Source organism: Haliotis cracherodii, unplaced genomic scaffold, assembly GCF_022045235.1.
Source record: "Haliotis cracherodii isolate W230 unplaced genomic scaffold, xgHalCrac1.p SCAF_3, whole genome shotgun sequence".
NCBI lineage: Eukaryota > Metazoa > Mollusca > Gastropoda > Lepetellida > Haliotidae > Haliotis > Haliotis cracherodii.
In genome coordinates, this window is record NW_027266286.1 from 28,933,801 (window position 1) to 28,950,653 (window position 16,853).

At 40.1% G+C, this 16,853-nt stretch overlaps 1 protein-coding gene across 7 annotated transcripts in view; it reads right to left on the reverse strand.

Annotated features, from left to right (window-relative positions):
- LOC139476014 (ralBP1-associated Eps domain-containing protein 1-like) overlaps positions 1 to 16,853 on the reverse strand; it is a 106,454-nt gene that overhangs the window by 18,405 nt on the left and 71,196 nt on the right. For 3 of the 7 annotated variants that reach the window (XM_071259248.1, XM_071259246.1, XM_071259244.1), the window contains exons 3-15: positions 16,449 to 16,493; positions 14,777 to 14,834; positions 13,470 to 13,602; positions 12,540 to 12,816; positions 11,679 to 11,858; positions 11,144 to 11,207; positions 10,751 to 10,896; positions 10,160 to 10,236; positions 8,687 to 8,791; positions 6,342 to 6,435; positions 4,865 to 5,035; positions 1,816 to 2,016; positions 122 to 180 (exon numbers count right to left, since the gene is read on the reverse strand). In XM_071259248.1, the coding sequence (XP_071115349.1) occupies positions 122 to 180; positions 1,816 to 2,016; positions 4,865 to 5,035; positions 6,342 to 6,435; positions 8,687 to 8,791; positions 10,160 to 10,236; positions 10,751 to 10,896; positions 11,144 to 11,207; positions 11,679 to 11,858; positions 12,540 to 12,816; positions 13,470 to 13,602; positions 14,777 to 14,834; positions 16,449 to 16,493 (1,610 nt within the window). The remainder of the gene's footprint in view (positions 1 to 121; positions 181 to 1,815; positions 2,017 to 4,864; positions 5,036 to 6,341; positions 6,436 to 8,686; positions 8,792 to 10,159; positions 10,237 to 10,750; positions 10,897 to 11,143; positions 11,208 to 11,678; positions 11,859 to 12,539; positions 12,817 to 13,469; positions 13,603 to 14,776; positions 14,835 to 16,448; positions 16,494 to 16,853) is intronic. The other 4 variants (XM_071259245.1, XM_071259247.1, XM_071259252.1 and 1 more) reach the window with 4 other exon arrangements.

Sequence of the window (16,853 nt, forward strand, 5' to 3'; positions counted from 1 at the left end):
TTGTTGCCACCTATCACAGTGAAGAACTTTGACTGGTAGCAGCGACAATATAGAGAGGTCAGTGAACGGGCAATCGCTGTGAGGAGGTTGGTTCCCAACCAGAATGGTGAAGAGGACTTACGTCTTTTGGGGACACTCTTGGCGGAACTGCTGGGGGCGGCAGCAGCGCACTGTAGTGTCCTGGAAACAACAACATGTACCACAACGTTAGAACTTGGCAGTAGTCCTGTAGTCCTTGCCAAACTGCCCAAAATTAAGGTATCATGACGACTAGTAGAAATTTGCCATTTTTAAGGGTGTTGCTATATGTTATCATTATAAGGACTAGTGAACTAAAAATGTTAGTTTCTACCCCTGTACCATTAGTTAGGTAGGAACACACTGAGGGTTGCTTTGAAAAGTTCCCACGAGTTCAATGATACTTTGAAACTCCAATTCAGTTTATGGATTTATCTGACTGGAGAAACAGTCAAGAGACAGCATACCTGCTTCTGAGAAGGGCTAGATAAAACCCTGAATTGATCAAATCTATCGTATATATAGAACAACACCTCTGACATACAAGTCCATGTTACTGTAAAAACACAGTGCCGTAGCACTGTAGCTCACCTGGATATGTAGTCAACACATTAAAAGCTCAACTAAGACAGACACTTTACAAAAGTTTCTGTCAGCATTTATATTCACATATACTGCTCAAAAGAAGTTTAAGGACACCTTATTATTTCATATTGCTATAGTTAATTTGTCATGGCAGTCAGTCAGGCAATTTCAGAAGAGTCATTTGCAGAGCCAAATATGCATTTCAACCATGTCAAAGTTAGGATAATAGTCAAAATTTATAATACCGCCAAAAAACAGAACACAGACTAATTACACACTACTAATTACACATATACTAAATTTCATTACATTTTAACAAAAATGGCTGCGAAATGTAAACAACTGGGTTTTCAATATGGCTGCCATGGCCAACTTTATTCAAAATTAAATTAAAAAAACACTGAGCTGAAGAAAATATTATGGCTCAATTGGACTTACAGTACATAAGATATTAATTGGTTAGAAAAAAATTCCCAAACAAAAAAGCATGTGGCCTTTCATTTCCTCATTGAAACCTTGAATATACCACCACAGTTTAGCTTATATAGGCAATACAATTTTTTTACTATTTACATAAACTATTTCCCCATTAATCAACAGTGAAACATCAATAAACTGCTTTCACTTAGACCAACATGAAAGAGAGATAACTATTAACCTATCAGTTTTTTGGTACATGACACTTTTTAAGGATAACTTCTTTTATCTCTGTAACAATGCTTCAGGTCTACTTCTTGTCCCTTCATAAGGTGAATACTGTGTCAGCGCATAGAGTTCTCTCTCTCTCACACCCACACACATACCCACCCACACACACACCCAACACCCACCCACACCAACACAAACCCAACCACACACAAACCCACCCACACCCACACACACTCACCCCCACACACCCATCTACACCCACCCACACACACACCCAATACCCACACACCCACACAAACCCAACCACACCCACCCACCCACACACAAAAGCCACCCACACACCCCCACCCACCCACACACATATACCAACACCCTCACAAATAAAACAAGTTGTTATCCATAAAAAGTGTCATGTATTCATGTTCTTCCAACTTCCAAATGCTTATCAAAGACTTCAATCAGTCCTAGAGATCACATCTTTCAGGTATTCTTAAGACATTGTTAAGCTTCCCAAATGCATCTGTTGATCAATGATACGTGTAGCCTGTTATCAGTGACACTGACCTCCTTCTGTCTTTGGCTTGAGATCGACTGACATGCTGCGTCCATGTGTGCCGGGAGGTCGAGGGGGCGGTGCCGGGGGCTCGGAGTTGACTAAAGCTGACTCGCCACTCACTGAGGACATGAGTGCATGGGGCCGATCTGGGCCGCCTTCGTGACTAGTGAGTGGAGGGGGTTGTATATGACCACGAACAACCATTGGCACTGCAATACACAAGGAAAACATACAGACTGTGTGTCATCACCATCAAAGTCAGTTTCCTGACCACCCACCTGAAACCTCAATCATCTCCTGCTACTGAAGGAAATTATCTCTGCCCTCACAAACATGACTCATAGATAGACAAACAGAAACAAGACCTAGACATGAAGGGAGTCTTGTTATGTGTAAACATATCTCTAAAATAAAGGTGAGTATAAAGGTCAGTTTGAGCAGCCAAGTCCTTTCAAAAATATTTCAGTCATATTATAACCATGTCTGCTTAATGTGGGACAAAGGTCTGAACTAAGTGAAAACGTGGGAACACGGACCAAAATCAAACCACCAGTCCCAGAAAACTAATGAAGCTGTGAAGAACCATAAGAGAATACCTTAGGCAAGGAAAGACACCTTCCATTGGAATTCTAATAATATTGATAATAATCAAATTAATTCTGCCAGATAAAATCGAACCATCACCCTGAGAATACAATAGCTTAAAAGGCGCGAGACAAGCATGATAATGAGAAAATGTTTCTTAACTGTTTTCGGTCCAAATACTCTACAAGTATTCTGATGCAGATAGAAATGACCAAGGATGTTCTTCCTAGCCAGCTACTGTAAATGCTTCCCTAGATTCCCTGATTGGTATTTTATTTTATAAATCCCTGACCTTTTTTCAGTCTCTTGTAAATAACTTTCCCCATCAATTTGAGAACTACTGCTGTAAAAGTTCTGTTACAATACTTTCTTAAATACAAAATATCATTAAAATGTCAACTTACCAGCATTTACATCATCAGGGCCAGCAAAACAGACAACACTACACATACCATAATTGCCGGTACAGTTTGCCATGCACACATGTACAACGACACTATCACAATGATCAGCACTTCATCACTAGTCAGTCAACCCTACATCTAAATGACATTTTTTTTCCACATGTAACATCTAATTGTACGCAAAACAAAAACTGTGGCAGTCTGCACTGTCCTAAGGGAGTCAGTGAGTAATTGAATGTTGTGTCTGCCTCAGTCAGTATGTTCTTACGTTCTATGCCACTTTCAGCAATGTTCCAGCTATTTCACAGCGGCCGGTACTTACATTCTTTGCCCCTTTCAGCAATATTTCAGCTATATCAGGGTGGCGGGTGGCCCAGTCGTCTAAGGCGCCATGATTCACTGAGCAAAGTTGCGTCCCTTGGGCACGCCAGAAACCTATGATTGTGGGTTCGATTCCCGGTTCGCCCCGATTATGTTTCTAGGTTTGTCAGCACCCTACCCGTGCTTGTGGGTTTCACCGAACTGGTAAACGTCTGAGACCCGCATCACTTCAGGCTTTCCTCCAACATTAAGCTGACAAGCCGTGATGTAACTGGAATACTGTTAAAAGCTGCGTTAAAATCCAAATCACTCACTCACTCATGTCTCGGAGAGGCAGACCACGTCATTGTAGCCCTGGTGTACGGCAAAGGCACATCATCAGGGGCTTTAAGTCACAGGAGTGAGAATTGGGTTTAACGCTGCTTTGAAAAGTATTCCATTCATATCACAGCGCGTCAGCTTAATGTCCGAGGACGCCCTGAGTGATGTAGGTCTCGCGCATTTACCACTTTAATGAAACCACTGACCTCAGTTATGGTAATGACAAACCAAGAAACAAATTCTACGTGAACCAGGATTCGAAACAATCGTAGGTTTCTGGCGTGCCAAGGGATGCAACTCTGCACAGCAGATTGCGATACCTTAGAAAACTGGGCCGCCCGTTCCCCTGAAGTCAAAGGAGTCTGTGACATCTTACGACAATATCAGACTCAACAAAATCATGAACAAAAGATTAGATACGTCATGTTTGAGGCTATCTGGTGGAGAGAGAGAGAGAGAGAGAGAGAGAGAGAAAGAGAGAGAGAGAGAGAGAGAGAAAGAGACAGTGTGAGGTGAGTGATGCGGACAGTGTTGACAACTGATTGGTGACTACATTCACAACCCTTTCCATGGTAAACAACAGTTCCACTATCAGTGAACACATTTCATCATTGATGTCACAAAACTCACATAGTATTACAGGTATGATTTTAACTAGATGGTATGTAAAGTTGGTATGTAAAGTTAAATTCTTTCATCTAAAACTCAATAGGAACCTCAATATTTACAAAACAAAAATGGCACAGGATACTGCATTTAAATACATGATTTTAAGTCAGGATAAAGGAAATAATCAATTTTCAAAATTCTAGAGTTTGAAATGACACAATGAACTGTATCTCATCCTTAACCTGCTGTATCTCAGTACGCGTCCTGCATACATAAATATCATATTCTGTCAAAAACATCAGTCAATGAAACCAAGCTAATGAACTGTCATTCCATATGTTTCCAACAGACTTTACTGCTAACACATCACATCTTAAACTATCCTCACTGCCCAGAATATTTTTTTACCAAATTTGTTTATTGTTTAACACAGCACTAGCAATATTTCAGCTATATGATGGTGGCCTGAAAATGATCAATCTGGACCAGAATATCCAGTGATTGGTATTGTGAGCATCGATCCACGCTGTCAGGGTACGATGACATGCAATCCATCAAGTCACCGAGCCTCATCATCAGGTCCATTGTCACCTCTTACAACCACCATAGGTTGCTGGGGAAAAATTATTACCTGGAATCTCCACAGGTTTATAAGACAGACTCCGACATTCATAGTACATAAATTGACAGTTTATCTGAACGTGTGTTCTATCAGTGAGACTCCTGTTATCACAAACACATGAATATCACATCCATTTTCGACAACGTTTGCCATTGACAATAAAATTGTCTGTTTAGCAGGCATGTTTCTGTCTACCTGGATTTTGCTTCTTTGCAATAGGCCTGGGTCGGCCATGGAGGGGTGTGTTGTATTTAGCTGAGGGGTCACTCTGACTAGGGTCAGGGTAGGACTCAGTATTGGAACGTTGCTTTGTGGGGGTAACAGCGTCCGGCGAGTCGGGTGGGGCACAGTCATGCGACCCGGGATCTGCAATACCCATGGAAACAACGCAACTAAACAAACTAAAGACAACATCAATGATGCAAAACAAGGAGAAGCAAACTCAATGGACAGAATGTCAACCACTTGTGCATGCAGTTTAACATTAACACATTGAAAGTCGAATAGTTTACAATTCATGGATATTTGCAATTACATCAAAACCAAAAGAATATTCTGACATAATTTCAAAGCTTATTTGCCACTTAGGACTATCATGCATGCACAAACTACCGACTAGAAACTTGAAACTGAAACTGACTGGTGATACAAGATGGCGTTATTGTGTCAGTGGGTATAGCACATGCACAAGGAAGCCCTGTATTTGCCCTGCTGATGATCGATGGACAGAAGCTGTGTGACAAGAGACAAAATAGTTCTTCCTACTGCTATGTTTCTAATTTTGAATTTAATAATAAACCATAAACAGATTTTCTCATTTGAGTGAGTGAGTGAATTGGGTTTTATGCCACTTTTATCAATATTCCAGCATTGTCATGCAGGAGACATAAGAAATGGACATTTGAACCTGATGTGGCTCGACAAGGAGACACTTTAACCTCTGTGTAACCCTACCTCGATTTTCTTATTTGAAAAATAATTGAGGAAAATGTCCAAAAAGTGAGCATTCTGTCAGTTTACAATTAGTACTAACATTGCACTATTTCTTAACTAAAATTAACATTTAAAAAATCTGTAAATGTCAAGTTGAAACGGAAAAATTAAATATTTGAAATATACTTTCATCACAAACCTACATTCCAAATATAACCGAACTCTACTCCTCAATAAAAAGGTCTCAAGGAAAGTACTCTAACTCGGAAATCTTGTGATACTTATTACCCAGACCCCACTCCTCAAAGGGCCATGACAGACAATTATACATTTTCATCTCACATTACGACAATCCCTGCCCTATCACTGCTCGTAATGATTCAGTACATAATGTTTCAAATGTTGCTGCATATACAGAAAATTTGACACATGGCCCAGAGGCCAACTTAAAAAACAGATATTAAACTCAAACCACCTCATGTTAATTTTAAAATATGGAAGTTACCAAAAACATAAATTAAAAAAAATAAATTAATCAGAATATAGAAGATACCAAAACATGAAAATGAAAAAAATAAAAAAATATAGAAAAACCCTGATCAATTTGTGAACGCTATTTTTTCCCTTACATATTCCATACAGCCAACGTGACAACAACGACAATGTGACAGTGTACGATACGTAAAGCAGTAGAATGTTAGAAGAGTGAGTGGGAAGGCTCCATCACCAGCCTCAATACCTGACAATGCCCTACCCCTGTCGAATCCCTCAGGTGCTATCGGGTGACCATCCGGAGACATTCGTACAGCCACAGGCTGAATGATCTTCGAATCCTGAAACAAACATTGGTCCTAGTTAGTAGGTTTTCTCAGAAGTAAAACTCAAAAACCACTAATGTTATGAATAGTTATTAAAGAAAATGAATAATGAATTTACTGTTTTAACCATTACATAAGCATATAATTAAGAATAAAAATACTGTGTCAATATGTAATTAGTTTCATTTTCACTTTTACAATATACTAACTGCCAAGGACAGAAATGTTAGTATATATATATATATATATATAACCGCCAAGGACAGAATTATTAGGCAACATTAGGCAAAAACAGTCTCAGTTTCTTGTTTCCAATTCTTTTCTACAGGTTTAATTGAAATTTATTATGTGACAAGAGCAGGTAACTCTGACCACACTTCATGATCAGTTGCCTGGCAACGAGAGCTCTCTTGACAAGAACTAGATCTTGTGCAGACCATGTGACTGAACAATTTCATGTCATCCAAATTATTTCTTCAAAACAAATCGCAAGAAATACAAGATATATTTAGGCCTTTGCGGCATGTTAGATGGTTAATGTTTTACTGAAGTTGCTAAAGCAGAAAAGTACCAACGTAAAGTGAGAAACAACCGAAGAAACAAAAATACTTAAAACACATATTTATGCAAGTGCAAACCTTGACACATAGTCAAGGGAATGATATTAAGTTTCTATCACAACTACTCTACATGGATAGAGTTAACATGACAGAATTAGCTTGCATCTGCAAGACTATCTCGTGTTCACACTGCAAGGTACATACAGTACCATGGGATAACAGTCCAATCTCGCTACCGCTACACAGAGATCGGAGGACATCCTGTTACAGGTCATGTCAGAATCTGACCAAACCGAGCAATGCTTATGAGAACACATAACAAAAATCCTAATGTTTCCTAATCATGCAACCATGGAGAGGTTAACACAAGGCATTCTGAATTATAGTTAGGGGCTGTACCATTGATTTCATCAAAATGATCATTATACCTCTCACTTCAATGGATAAACACTTCAATCGGAAGAGACTTTCAATAGCCGGTGGAAAGTACTGCTATACCATCTCGGCCATTTAATAGACATCCCAGAATGTTCTTTTGTTCAGTTTTATATCAAGAACTTAGTCCAAGAAAACATAACGTAGTCTGGAATGGAAGTCGCCAGTTTAAAGTATTGCCATAAAACTAAAAAAAGCTGCTTTCTGACTGTCTTCCTGTCAGTCATTCCATTAGTCCGTCAAAGTCTACGAAAGGCTTGACCTGTAATGGGATGTCATCAGATCTTTGTTTAACAGCAGTGAGCTCTAAGATCTGATTTTTATGAGATTAGTCAACAGTCTTAACAAGCAATGATATAATCCAAAGAAACAAAAAAATACATACTCTACAAAGCATCTTATATTTTGATTAGTACTTTAACTATCAGTCAAAAACAAAGCATGTCAGTTTAACATTCAACTCTAAACATGAAATCAAATCGCTAATCATTCCTATTGCTTTTTACAAGTCCCAAATAAAGGTCCTGTTCTTGCTATATTTGTCGTTAACGGAATACAAATACAAGCTTTAACATTACGGCAAGCACCCTGCTGTTAATGTACAGATTGCAATGAAATTAACACCACAAAACATGGGGAGCAGTACAAAGAGAAAGGTTAAACCCTAACCACTGTGAAATGTCAAAAAGCATGAAATCAGCAGAGTGGCTGAGCTCAAAGCTCTGTGTGATGCAGGGTGCACTAAGAAACTAAAACCTACTCTACCATAAAACCCACTACCTATATTTGAGGAAAAACAACATTCTCCTATTCCACAACAGAGTGCAAGTCTTGTGAATATTCACTGCCTTAGCTGAAGACTCAGTGAATCCACAGTTATCCAGGGAATAGCCTCTCACCATAGCTGTCTATCTTATCGAAACCATCCCGAATGCCAATAACTAATTAATGATCAAGGGGAGATAACTCTAAATACATGATAATTTCACTGGACTTAAATTAAAAAAGATTTTGATACGAAAATGTACATTAAGTTTAAATATATTCTGCATTTACTTTGTATATGACCATGTATACATGTTGCTTGTTAATTCATTCAAAACACACTAGTTCAGACTAGACAACAAATATTGATTCTCTGCTATGAGGAGTGCACTTATTGCAAATGATCTTAAGCAGTGCAATGGCCATGTAAGCTGGCATGCGTCTACCCCCTGGATAACTATAGTGTAACAGTGCAAACACAGAGAAACCTGCGCAAAAATACTCACAGGGTCTGCAGCATTAGGCTTAGCAAACTCAAAGTTGACTGGCAATAGGGCAGGGGAGGGAACTCCGCTTGACCCTGGAGATTCCTGAACAAAGCTAGCAGTCCACTGTATAAACAAGAATTGTCTGTTGTCAAACTGACTACCTTATCTCAACCTCCACGCAGATCTCTCTCACAGAGAATTCCTAACTTTATCCTATATGATGATGATGATGATGATGATGATGATGATGATGATGATGATTATATATTAACACCTGAACATGTACTATACCAATCCTAAACATAATCAAACTAGTTGACACAACAATGTCAGCTATCTGTGTAATGAGTAGTCAATACTGCTGACCTCAATGACAAGAATAAACAGTGATATCATAGGAGTGATGCTCTTCTTTCCTCCCTGAAATCAGTACATTTCAACATAAGACAAAAACAGAGAGCTGGTATGATGTATGTGATTCTACATGAAGTTTAGCAGGCGTTAAGCTGATAGACGTCTATAGAGACCTGTTACCTCAGATCCGTTGCCAGTCACATGACACAACACATGATCTGGTAAGCCAGGATAAGTTGAATCAACTCACAAAACGTGTTGCAGACAAGTAGGCGGTGCATTTAATTTGGGCAAAAATAATCGGTTTGTTTTAGGTAAAGAGGGTGTACGTATGTTGTGCACATGCAGTTCATGACGATGAAATTGCCTACGTTTCGGGGGCACACATGTTGCTCATAAGACTATTGAACTCGCCACTAGAACCCGTTGTTAGCCGAGACAGGACACACTTATATCCATGTTACCACTTGTCGCGGACCACCCACTACCCCTTTCTTTGCAATGGTACACGCCAGTGGGTGGACCTCAAACATAGTCCTACGGGGTGAATTGTCAGGTCACAACTCAACTTATCCTGGCTTACCAGTAGATATAGACAGTTAATATCCCCATGGTTATTACTTTACATAACACACATAATATGTAAGGTCTGTCAATAAATGTTACAAATCATAAAATGGCCATCCTTTCTTACATATTTCTCAACAAATTAAATAAATCATCAAATATCTGCCCTATACATTTTCCACTTGAAATATGATTCATAAACAAATACTGTTAAAATGAACAAACCATTTGCATATAAAGTAAATATAATTCTATTCGTTCATAGATATGTTTACCAAATTATGTGATTAAAGATTATGTTACCTGATAAAACAATATAGAATTGAAAGGAGATTTGTGTAGACATACTAATCTTATAAGCTTGATGTTGCTGATAAGAAACGTAAAATAGCCACTCAAAAATATATAACAAAATGCATATGAGAACAAGCCTTGCTTCAGAAACAGAGAACCTAGAGAATTCTACAGAAACAGAGACAGCTGCTGAAATGAGTTTGCTAAATGACAGGGCAGTACAAGGTGTCATGGCAACAGTTGTCATGGCAACAGCTTCCCTCCATCATCTCTCACCTGACTAGCCTGGGGGGAGGGGGGCGTGGTTCTCTTGAGGGTGCTTCCAGGGGGTAGGTCAGCTGCAAATGGTTCATCTAGGAGAAGACAAGTGGGAATACATTTGCCAACTACTTCCATTATTGAAGTCAGAAGAACATATGTGAGAGTTTGATCCCTGTCAGGTCTCAGATCTGTGGCCAATTCTTAGATCCATTGTATGTACATCAAGTATCGTAGAGTGAGTGATATAATTACATCACAGCATGTCAGATCGATATGTGAGTAAAGTCCGAAATGACCAATGCAGGTCTAGGACGTTTAACACTTTACATCACAGTATCACAAACTCATAGTATCACATAACAATTTGTGATTCTGTATTCAAGCTAATAAAGCCAAAAAGTATCATGTAACCATAGTAACAAACCATAGAGTAATCTACTTTTCTTGCTACAAGTCCCAGCAGCTTTTGGCAACTTCATCTTCCATTTGTACATGCACGCACGCACACAACACGCTCCACGCACGCACACAACACGCACGCACGCACGCGCACGCGCACACGCACACGCGCACACACACACACACACACACACTATCCTGGCTTACCACTTGTGAGTGTAGCATACGGCATGAGAGAGAGGGGTAGACGTTCTGGCAGTTCAATCTCATTCCGTCGCAACACAACCAGATGCATGGCAATACAGAACTCCTCCAGAGACAGAGCTCCATCCCGATTCAGATCTGAGAGTTGCCTGGAAACAGATGTTACATGTCTAAGGAGATGCTTAACACATGATAAAATAAGTTATATACATGCACTAAGGTATTGTGACCTATCCATGATTTCAATTAAATCACACAAAAATTATCATAAATTGAAACGAGGCATCACTCACAACTAATGAGACTAGAATACACCAAGAAATGTTATGCCTTAAAATTTTAGATCGTGAGCACAATATCAGACAGTGTGCTATATTACTGGAAAGAAATACTCACCAAATTTTAGAAAGCTCTACTACTGGCAGTTTAGACTTCTCAAAAAAGTCTTTGGCTACTTTTCCTGTAAAAACAACCACAACAAAACATATGAGCTGTAAAATGAGTTTTCCACTCAAAGGATATTTGTCCGTTGAGGTTGGTTCCTTCACTCCCCCAAAACAATTCTTGTTATATGTATATTCCTTTCAGGAGGAAACATAAAACAGAGCGTCCCTGACTGGACTTCATGTGACCCTTACATCAAGGTCACCTGACATGATGGGCAAATGAATTGTCTCCCTTCACTCAACTGGCACCTGAACAACACAGTAACAAATAATTCTACGACAAAGACTTCCAAAACACATATGGGTAGACAAGAAAGTTTCTTCAAGCTTCAAAAGGTAAAGGGATAAAAGTTTTCATGGATAATCTCTCTTTATCTGCTTTCAAGCAAGGTGTTTTTGAGGATGCACAGCGATGCCTGGAAAACAAGAGAAAAGTGCCCAACATCATACAAGTGAGATTAAATGCCAGGAGTAGTCTCCCTTACCTGTAATGACGCCCCCTAGGTCCGGCTGCATGGTCTTGAACTGTTTCATGTAGTACTCTCTCTGTTCCTCACTGACGGCCCAGATGTCGTCCACGCTCTCCGCCTCCGAGCTGATGGAGGATGAGTCAAACCCAGGAGGCTCCAGATGATCCCACTTCTTGACGCCAGCACCTAGCAACACTGAAACAGTAGGCATGGTCAATAGGCAGCACCTAGCAACACTGAAACGGTAGGCATGGTCAATAGGCAGCACCTAGCAACACTAAAACAGTAGGCATGGTCAATAGGCAGCACCTAGCAACACTGAAACAGTAGGCATGGTCAATATACAGCACCTTGCAACACTGAAACCGTAGGCATGGTCAATAGACAGCACCTTGCAACACTGAAACCGTAGGCATGGCCAACAGGTAGCACCTAGCAACACTGAAACGGTAGGCATGATCAATAGGCAGCACCTAGCAACACTGAAACAGTAGGCATGGTCAATAGGCAGCACCTAGCAACACTGAAACAGTAGGCATTGTCAATAGGCAGCACCTAGCAACACTGAAACAGTAGGCATGGTCAATAGGCAGCACCTAGCAACACTGAAACAGTAGGCATGGTCAATAGGCAGCACCTAGCAACACTGAAACAGTAGGCATGGTCAATAGGCAGCACCTAGCAACACTAGAACAGTAGGCATTGTGAAAAACTGCTCAAACCATTTTCAAGCTACTGGGATATTACAAAACACTGAACAGACATATTCTGGCGAAATCACAGCATTACTGTAACACTGACATGCCATGTATTCATTCACCTCATGATTTAGGTCATATTTTGTTAATGTACAAAATGAATTAAAGAACATCTTACTGTGACTGTCCTCGTCTTCAAACAAGGCCCAGTTTCCGTTTTCACTGGTGGAGTTGAGATATGCTCCTCCGGCCAGGGCCACAGGGTTCACATGGCCACCGTCCAAACTTGCCATCTTCACGCTTACAGGGGGCGCTACCGTGACGGCAGGGTATGTGGCAGGGGCAGTCTGCTGCTTCAGTAGTTGTCTGCGGACCGCTGGGGGGGAGGCAGGAGGGGACTGTCGGGGGGAGAAGGGAGGGGACTTGGAGTCGTTGGATTCCTCTTTGTTGGTTGTCTGAAACATCCACAGTTTAGCGTACAGACCATATTAACGGGGAAACTTCTGTGAAAGTATGTGTTGTATTACTCATATAAAGCAATCCTAGTTTCAATGACTAATGAATGGCAACCTTTGACAACATTTTCTGTTTGAAAAAATAACCATTACCAATAACCATTATCCAGTTCCATGTTTTTCTAACCCTCAGGAAATAATAGGCTATAGCTGACTGTGTTGCGAGCATTCTTCCTAGCCATTTACACTAGGATACACTACATCAGTGAAAAGTAGCGGATGGTCCCATCATACAACAGTCATTGTGACCAACCAATACTCCCTGTTCTGTCATGACAAGGAAAACTGTGTATTGCCAGGGTAACGAGTCTGAGTGGAGGAGTAAGATTATAGTGAATACCCAAAGCAAACCATTACTACCAATGCAGTGCTAGGAAAAGGCTCTAGTCCTATAGTCAAAAATGCCCAATAGTGAAGGTATCATAAGGACTAGTAGAAATTTGCCCTTTTTAAGGCTTTTGCTATATGTTGTCATTATAAGGACTTGTGGACTGAAATTGTTAGTTTCTATCGCTGCAATGTGAATTGTAACTTGTGGGCAAATACCCAATGACTCCAAAACATTATCCGGAACCCTGGATGGAAGTACTCACTTGTGGCTGTTGTGAATTGAACGGTTGCTGACCCTCCGTGACGACCCCGCGGTACTGCCCGGACAAACTCCGTGTGTGGGACTTCTTGGCTGAAGGAGGAGGGGGAAGCTGGCCAGCCGTGCCGCTGGCTTTACTGTAACAATGACATCACCTTACTGTAACACTGACATCACCTTACTGTAACAATGACATAACCTTACTGAAACATTGACATCACTGTAACACTGACATCACCTTACTGTAACATTGACATCACCTTACTGTAACATTGGCATCACCTTACTGTAACAATGACATCACCTTACTGTAATAGTGACATCACCTTACTGTAACAGTGACATCACCTTACTGTAACAGTGACATCACCTTACTGTAACAATGACATCACCTTACTGTAACAATGACATCACCTTACTGTAACAGTGACATCACCTTACTGTAACAATGACATCACCTTACGTTATAGTTAAAATGTCAATCCTCCTAGTAATGTGTGGGCCCTGTAACTTGACATTGCCCGCATCTTGCCTAACATCAGGTCATTCATAATCAATCATTTCGCCCTATGACATAGTTAATTTGCATACAAATGTAACAAAAAATGGCACCTGCATAGGTACAGCTCTGTCAACTCGCATTATCAAAATGGCACCTCATCAGTCAACTGATGATATGTGGGTCGATGATGTCATGTGCATATATTTATATGAGCACAATAGTAACTTGAATACTACAGCAATGTTTAGGCAAAAGTCTAACAATCAAACCTTCCTTGCAGTATCAATAATTGCATTGTCAATCACTATCAATTACAATGTCAAAGTCCATCCAAATCTGAAAAATGCTGTTTGAATAGCTCACTAAACTGTCTCTCTCCGACGCTGAATGACATTGTTGAAAGACAATGTTGATGACAATGTTGATGACATGTTTCTTGGCCCGTGTCACACTGACCTCTGGTGTTTTTCGTGTTAATAACTGCTTCCCACACAATGTTGCCTGATTCTACTGGGTCGTCTTAAGAATATCATCATGCTTAGGACAAATTCTACCCATTTAGCTATACTGATGGTAACAGTATTTTTCAACTTACAAAAGTTAATATATCTACTAAAACTGAAAGTACTTGTGTCACTTGTCATGCTACTTCATGTGTTACTTCCTCACACAATTGTTTTCATATGGGGAAAAAAATCCACTTGAATAATATGCACCATCATCTACACAGTCGAATTAGGGGGGAACTATCTACACAAGAAAATATCCTTCTTTCCCAAGTGAAGATGCACGGTGAAACCCTCACTCACCCATCTGCAGTGACCGGTCCGACCTCCTGGTCAGAGGTGGAGGGCCATCTTCGCTCACCTGAAACATGAGACACAACCAATTAGTGAGCCACTGATTGACTGATACACACACACCAGAACCTGCACCTGTCTCATTGATACAAACCAACCAACCTGACCAACACATTTAAAGTACATTCCCTAGAAATACAGGGACAAAAATGTATTTGATTTCAAGTGTGTATCAGGGAACGCCCAGTGATGTTTAGAGGTGGAATGTCGGTGAAGAATCTTTTTTATCCATCTTGAATCTCGCTTGATAATTAGAGATTTTCATTTTCAAATTTCCTCTTTCTTTTCCATTCAGATTGGTAATAGGGCTTTACCAGGTCCAAAAGTGTGAACCTGGGGTTGAGTGAGTGAGTATGGTTTTAGGCCGCTTTTAGCAATATTCCAGCAATATTCCAGCAATATCGAGGCGGGGGACACCAGAAATGGGCTTTCGACACTGTACCCATGTCGGGAATCGAACCTGGGGTGACAAGCGAACACTTTAACCACTAGGCTACCCGACTGCACCTGGGTTTGAAACAAGACTCATATGCAGTTTCCTTCATAATAACACAGAGTCAGCTTAAGAGCAAGCATTTCATCACATCACTTCCTATTTGTTTTGAGTGACAGCAAGCATTAAGTACATCATCTATTGAGTAAGCTGTTATTACACCCATCTGTTTCATTACTGTTCTTTTCCAAGACAAGTCGACCTAAACATGTCAGTCACACCGTGCATATTTGTCGTTTTGAATTCACTGGAATATTGTGGAACTGCTGAGTATGAAATCACCTATCGTAATATGTAAACACATGCAGTTCCATGCACGATATCAGCTGCCCATGTTGGCACATGAATGTAAAATAGCAAAGACAACTAGAGTGATCTCCCCTTAGAAGGTCGTGAGTCCTCAAGCCTTGCTGAAACTGACTCAGCATGGAGTAATTATTGAATTATTGAGCCCAATTGGTAGTGTCCTATTTGAATTTCTGAATACTCAGGTCTATTTTATGAATCATACTCTGCATTCATTTCATATGTGCACTTTACTTTGGCCAGATTACTTTTGAAAAAGAGCAGAGGTGAGATAGGGTTTAACATCACATGCAAGACAATTGCACTTTTATAGAGACATGCATGTGTATGTGTGTGTGTGGGGGGGGGGGGGGGAGAGAGTGGCTGGTTTCTCCTAGTCTGGACTAAAGCTGATTTTGTAATCTTAACCCACTGAGATACCATGTCACAATTTTACATAAACAAACACATGAAACACCAAAAAGGGATTACTAAAGAATCTAAGTGTAGCCTTCAGGTACCCAGAACTTATTTTAACTGTGCCTATACAATCTTAACCATGCCACTCTAATACAACATGTATATAGAGGACCAAGTCTGTACATATTGATTCTCAACCTTACTTTATTGATACTACTGCTGCTTGTAGCTGCAACAGAATCTAGCTTATTCCACATGCACAAATGAATATTCTGTCTGCATAAAAACTGAATCTACATTTGTATCCACTTATGTACATATTTTCCATCATAACTATCATCATTACATGTCTAACGCTTACGGATATAAACCATAATGCGAATAATTAAAATTGATGATAAAAAAATCTAAACGAAATATTACCTTGTTCGTTGACTTTCGTAAACTTTGGCAAAGCGATTTCTACACCTGTGAACAAAAAAGAGAACAATTGATAACATGTTCAACAAAACTACACATCTTCAATAAGGTGAGATGAGGTGAAATTGGGTTTAACTTCACGTAAAATATAATTGCACTTTTATAGCGACATGCATGTACGTGTGTGTCTGGCTGCTTGTACCAGTCCGGACTGATGCCGATTTATAGGGCTAGCACACAGAGATACCATGCCACAGTTTAACATGAATACCCCACTCAGACACAGTATTCTGACTCCAAGCGGACCAGTCCTTGTTTTAGCCCCTTAATGCCGAGCACCAGACATGGTAACAACAAGTACCATCTTTTAACATCTTTTGGTATGACGCGGCCGGGGATCAAACCCCG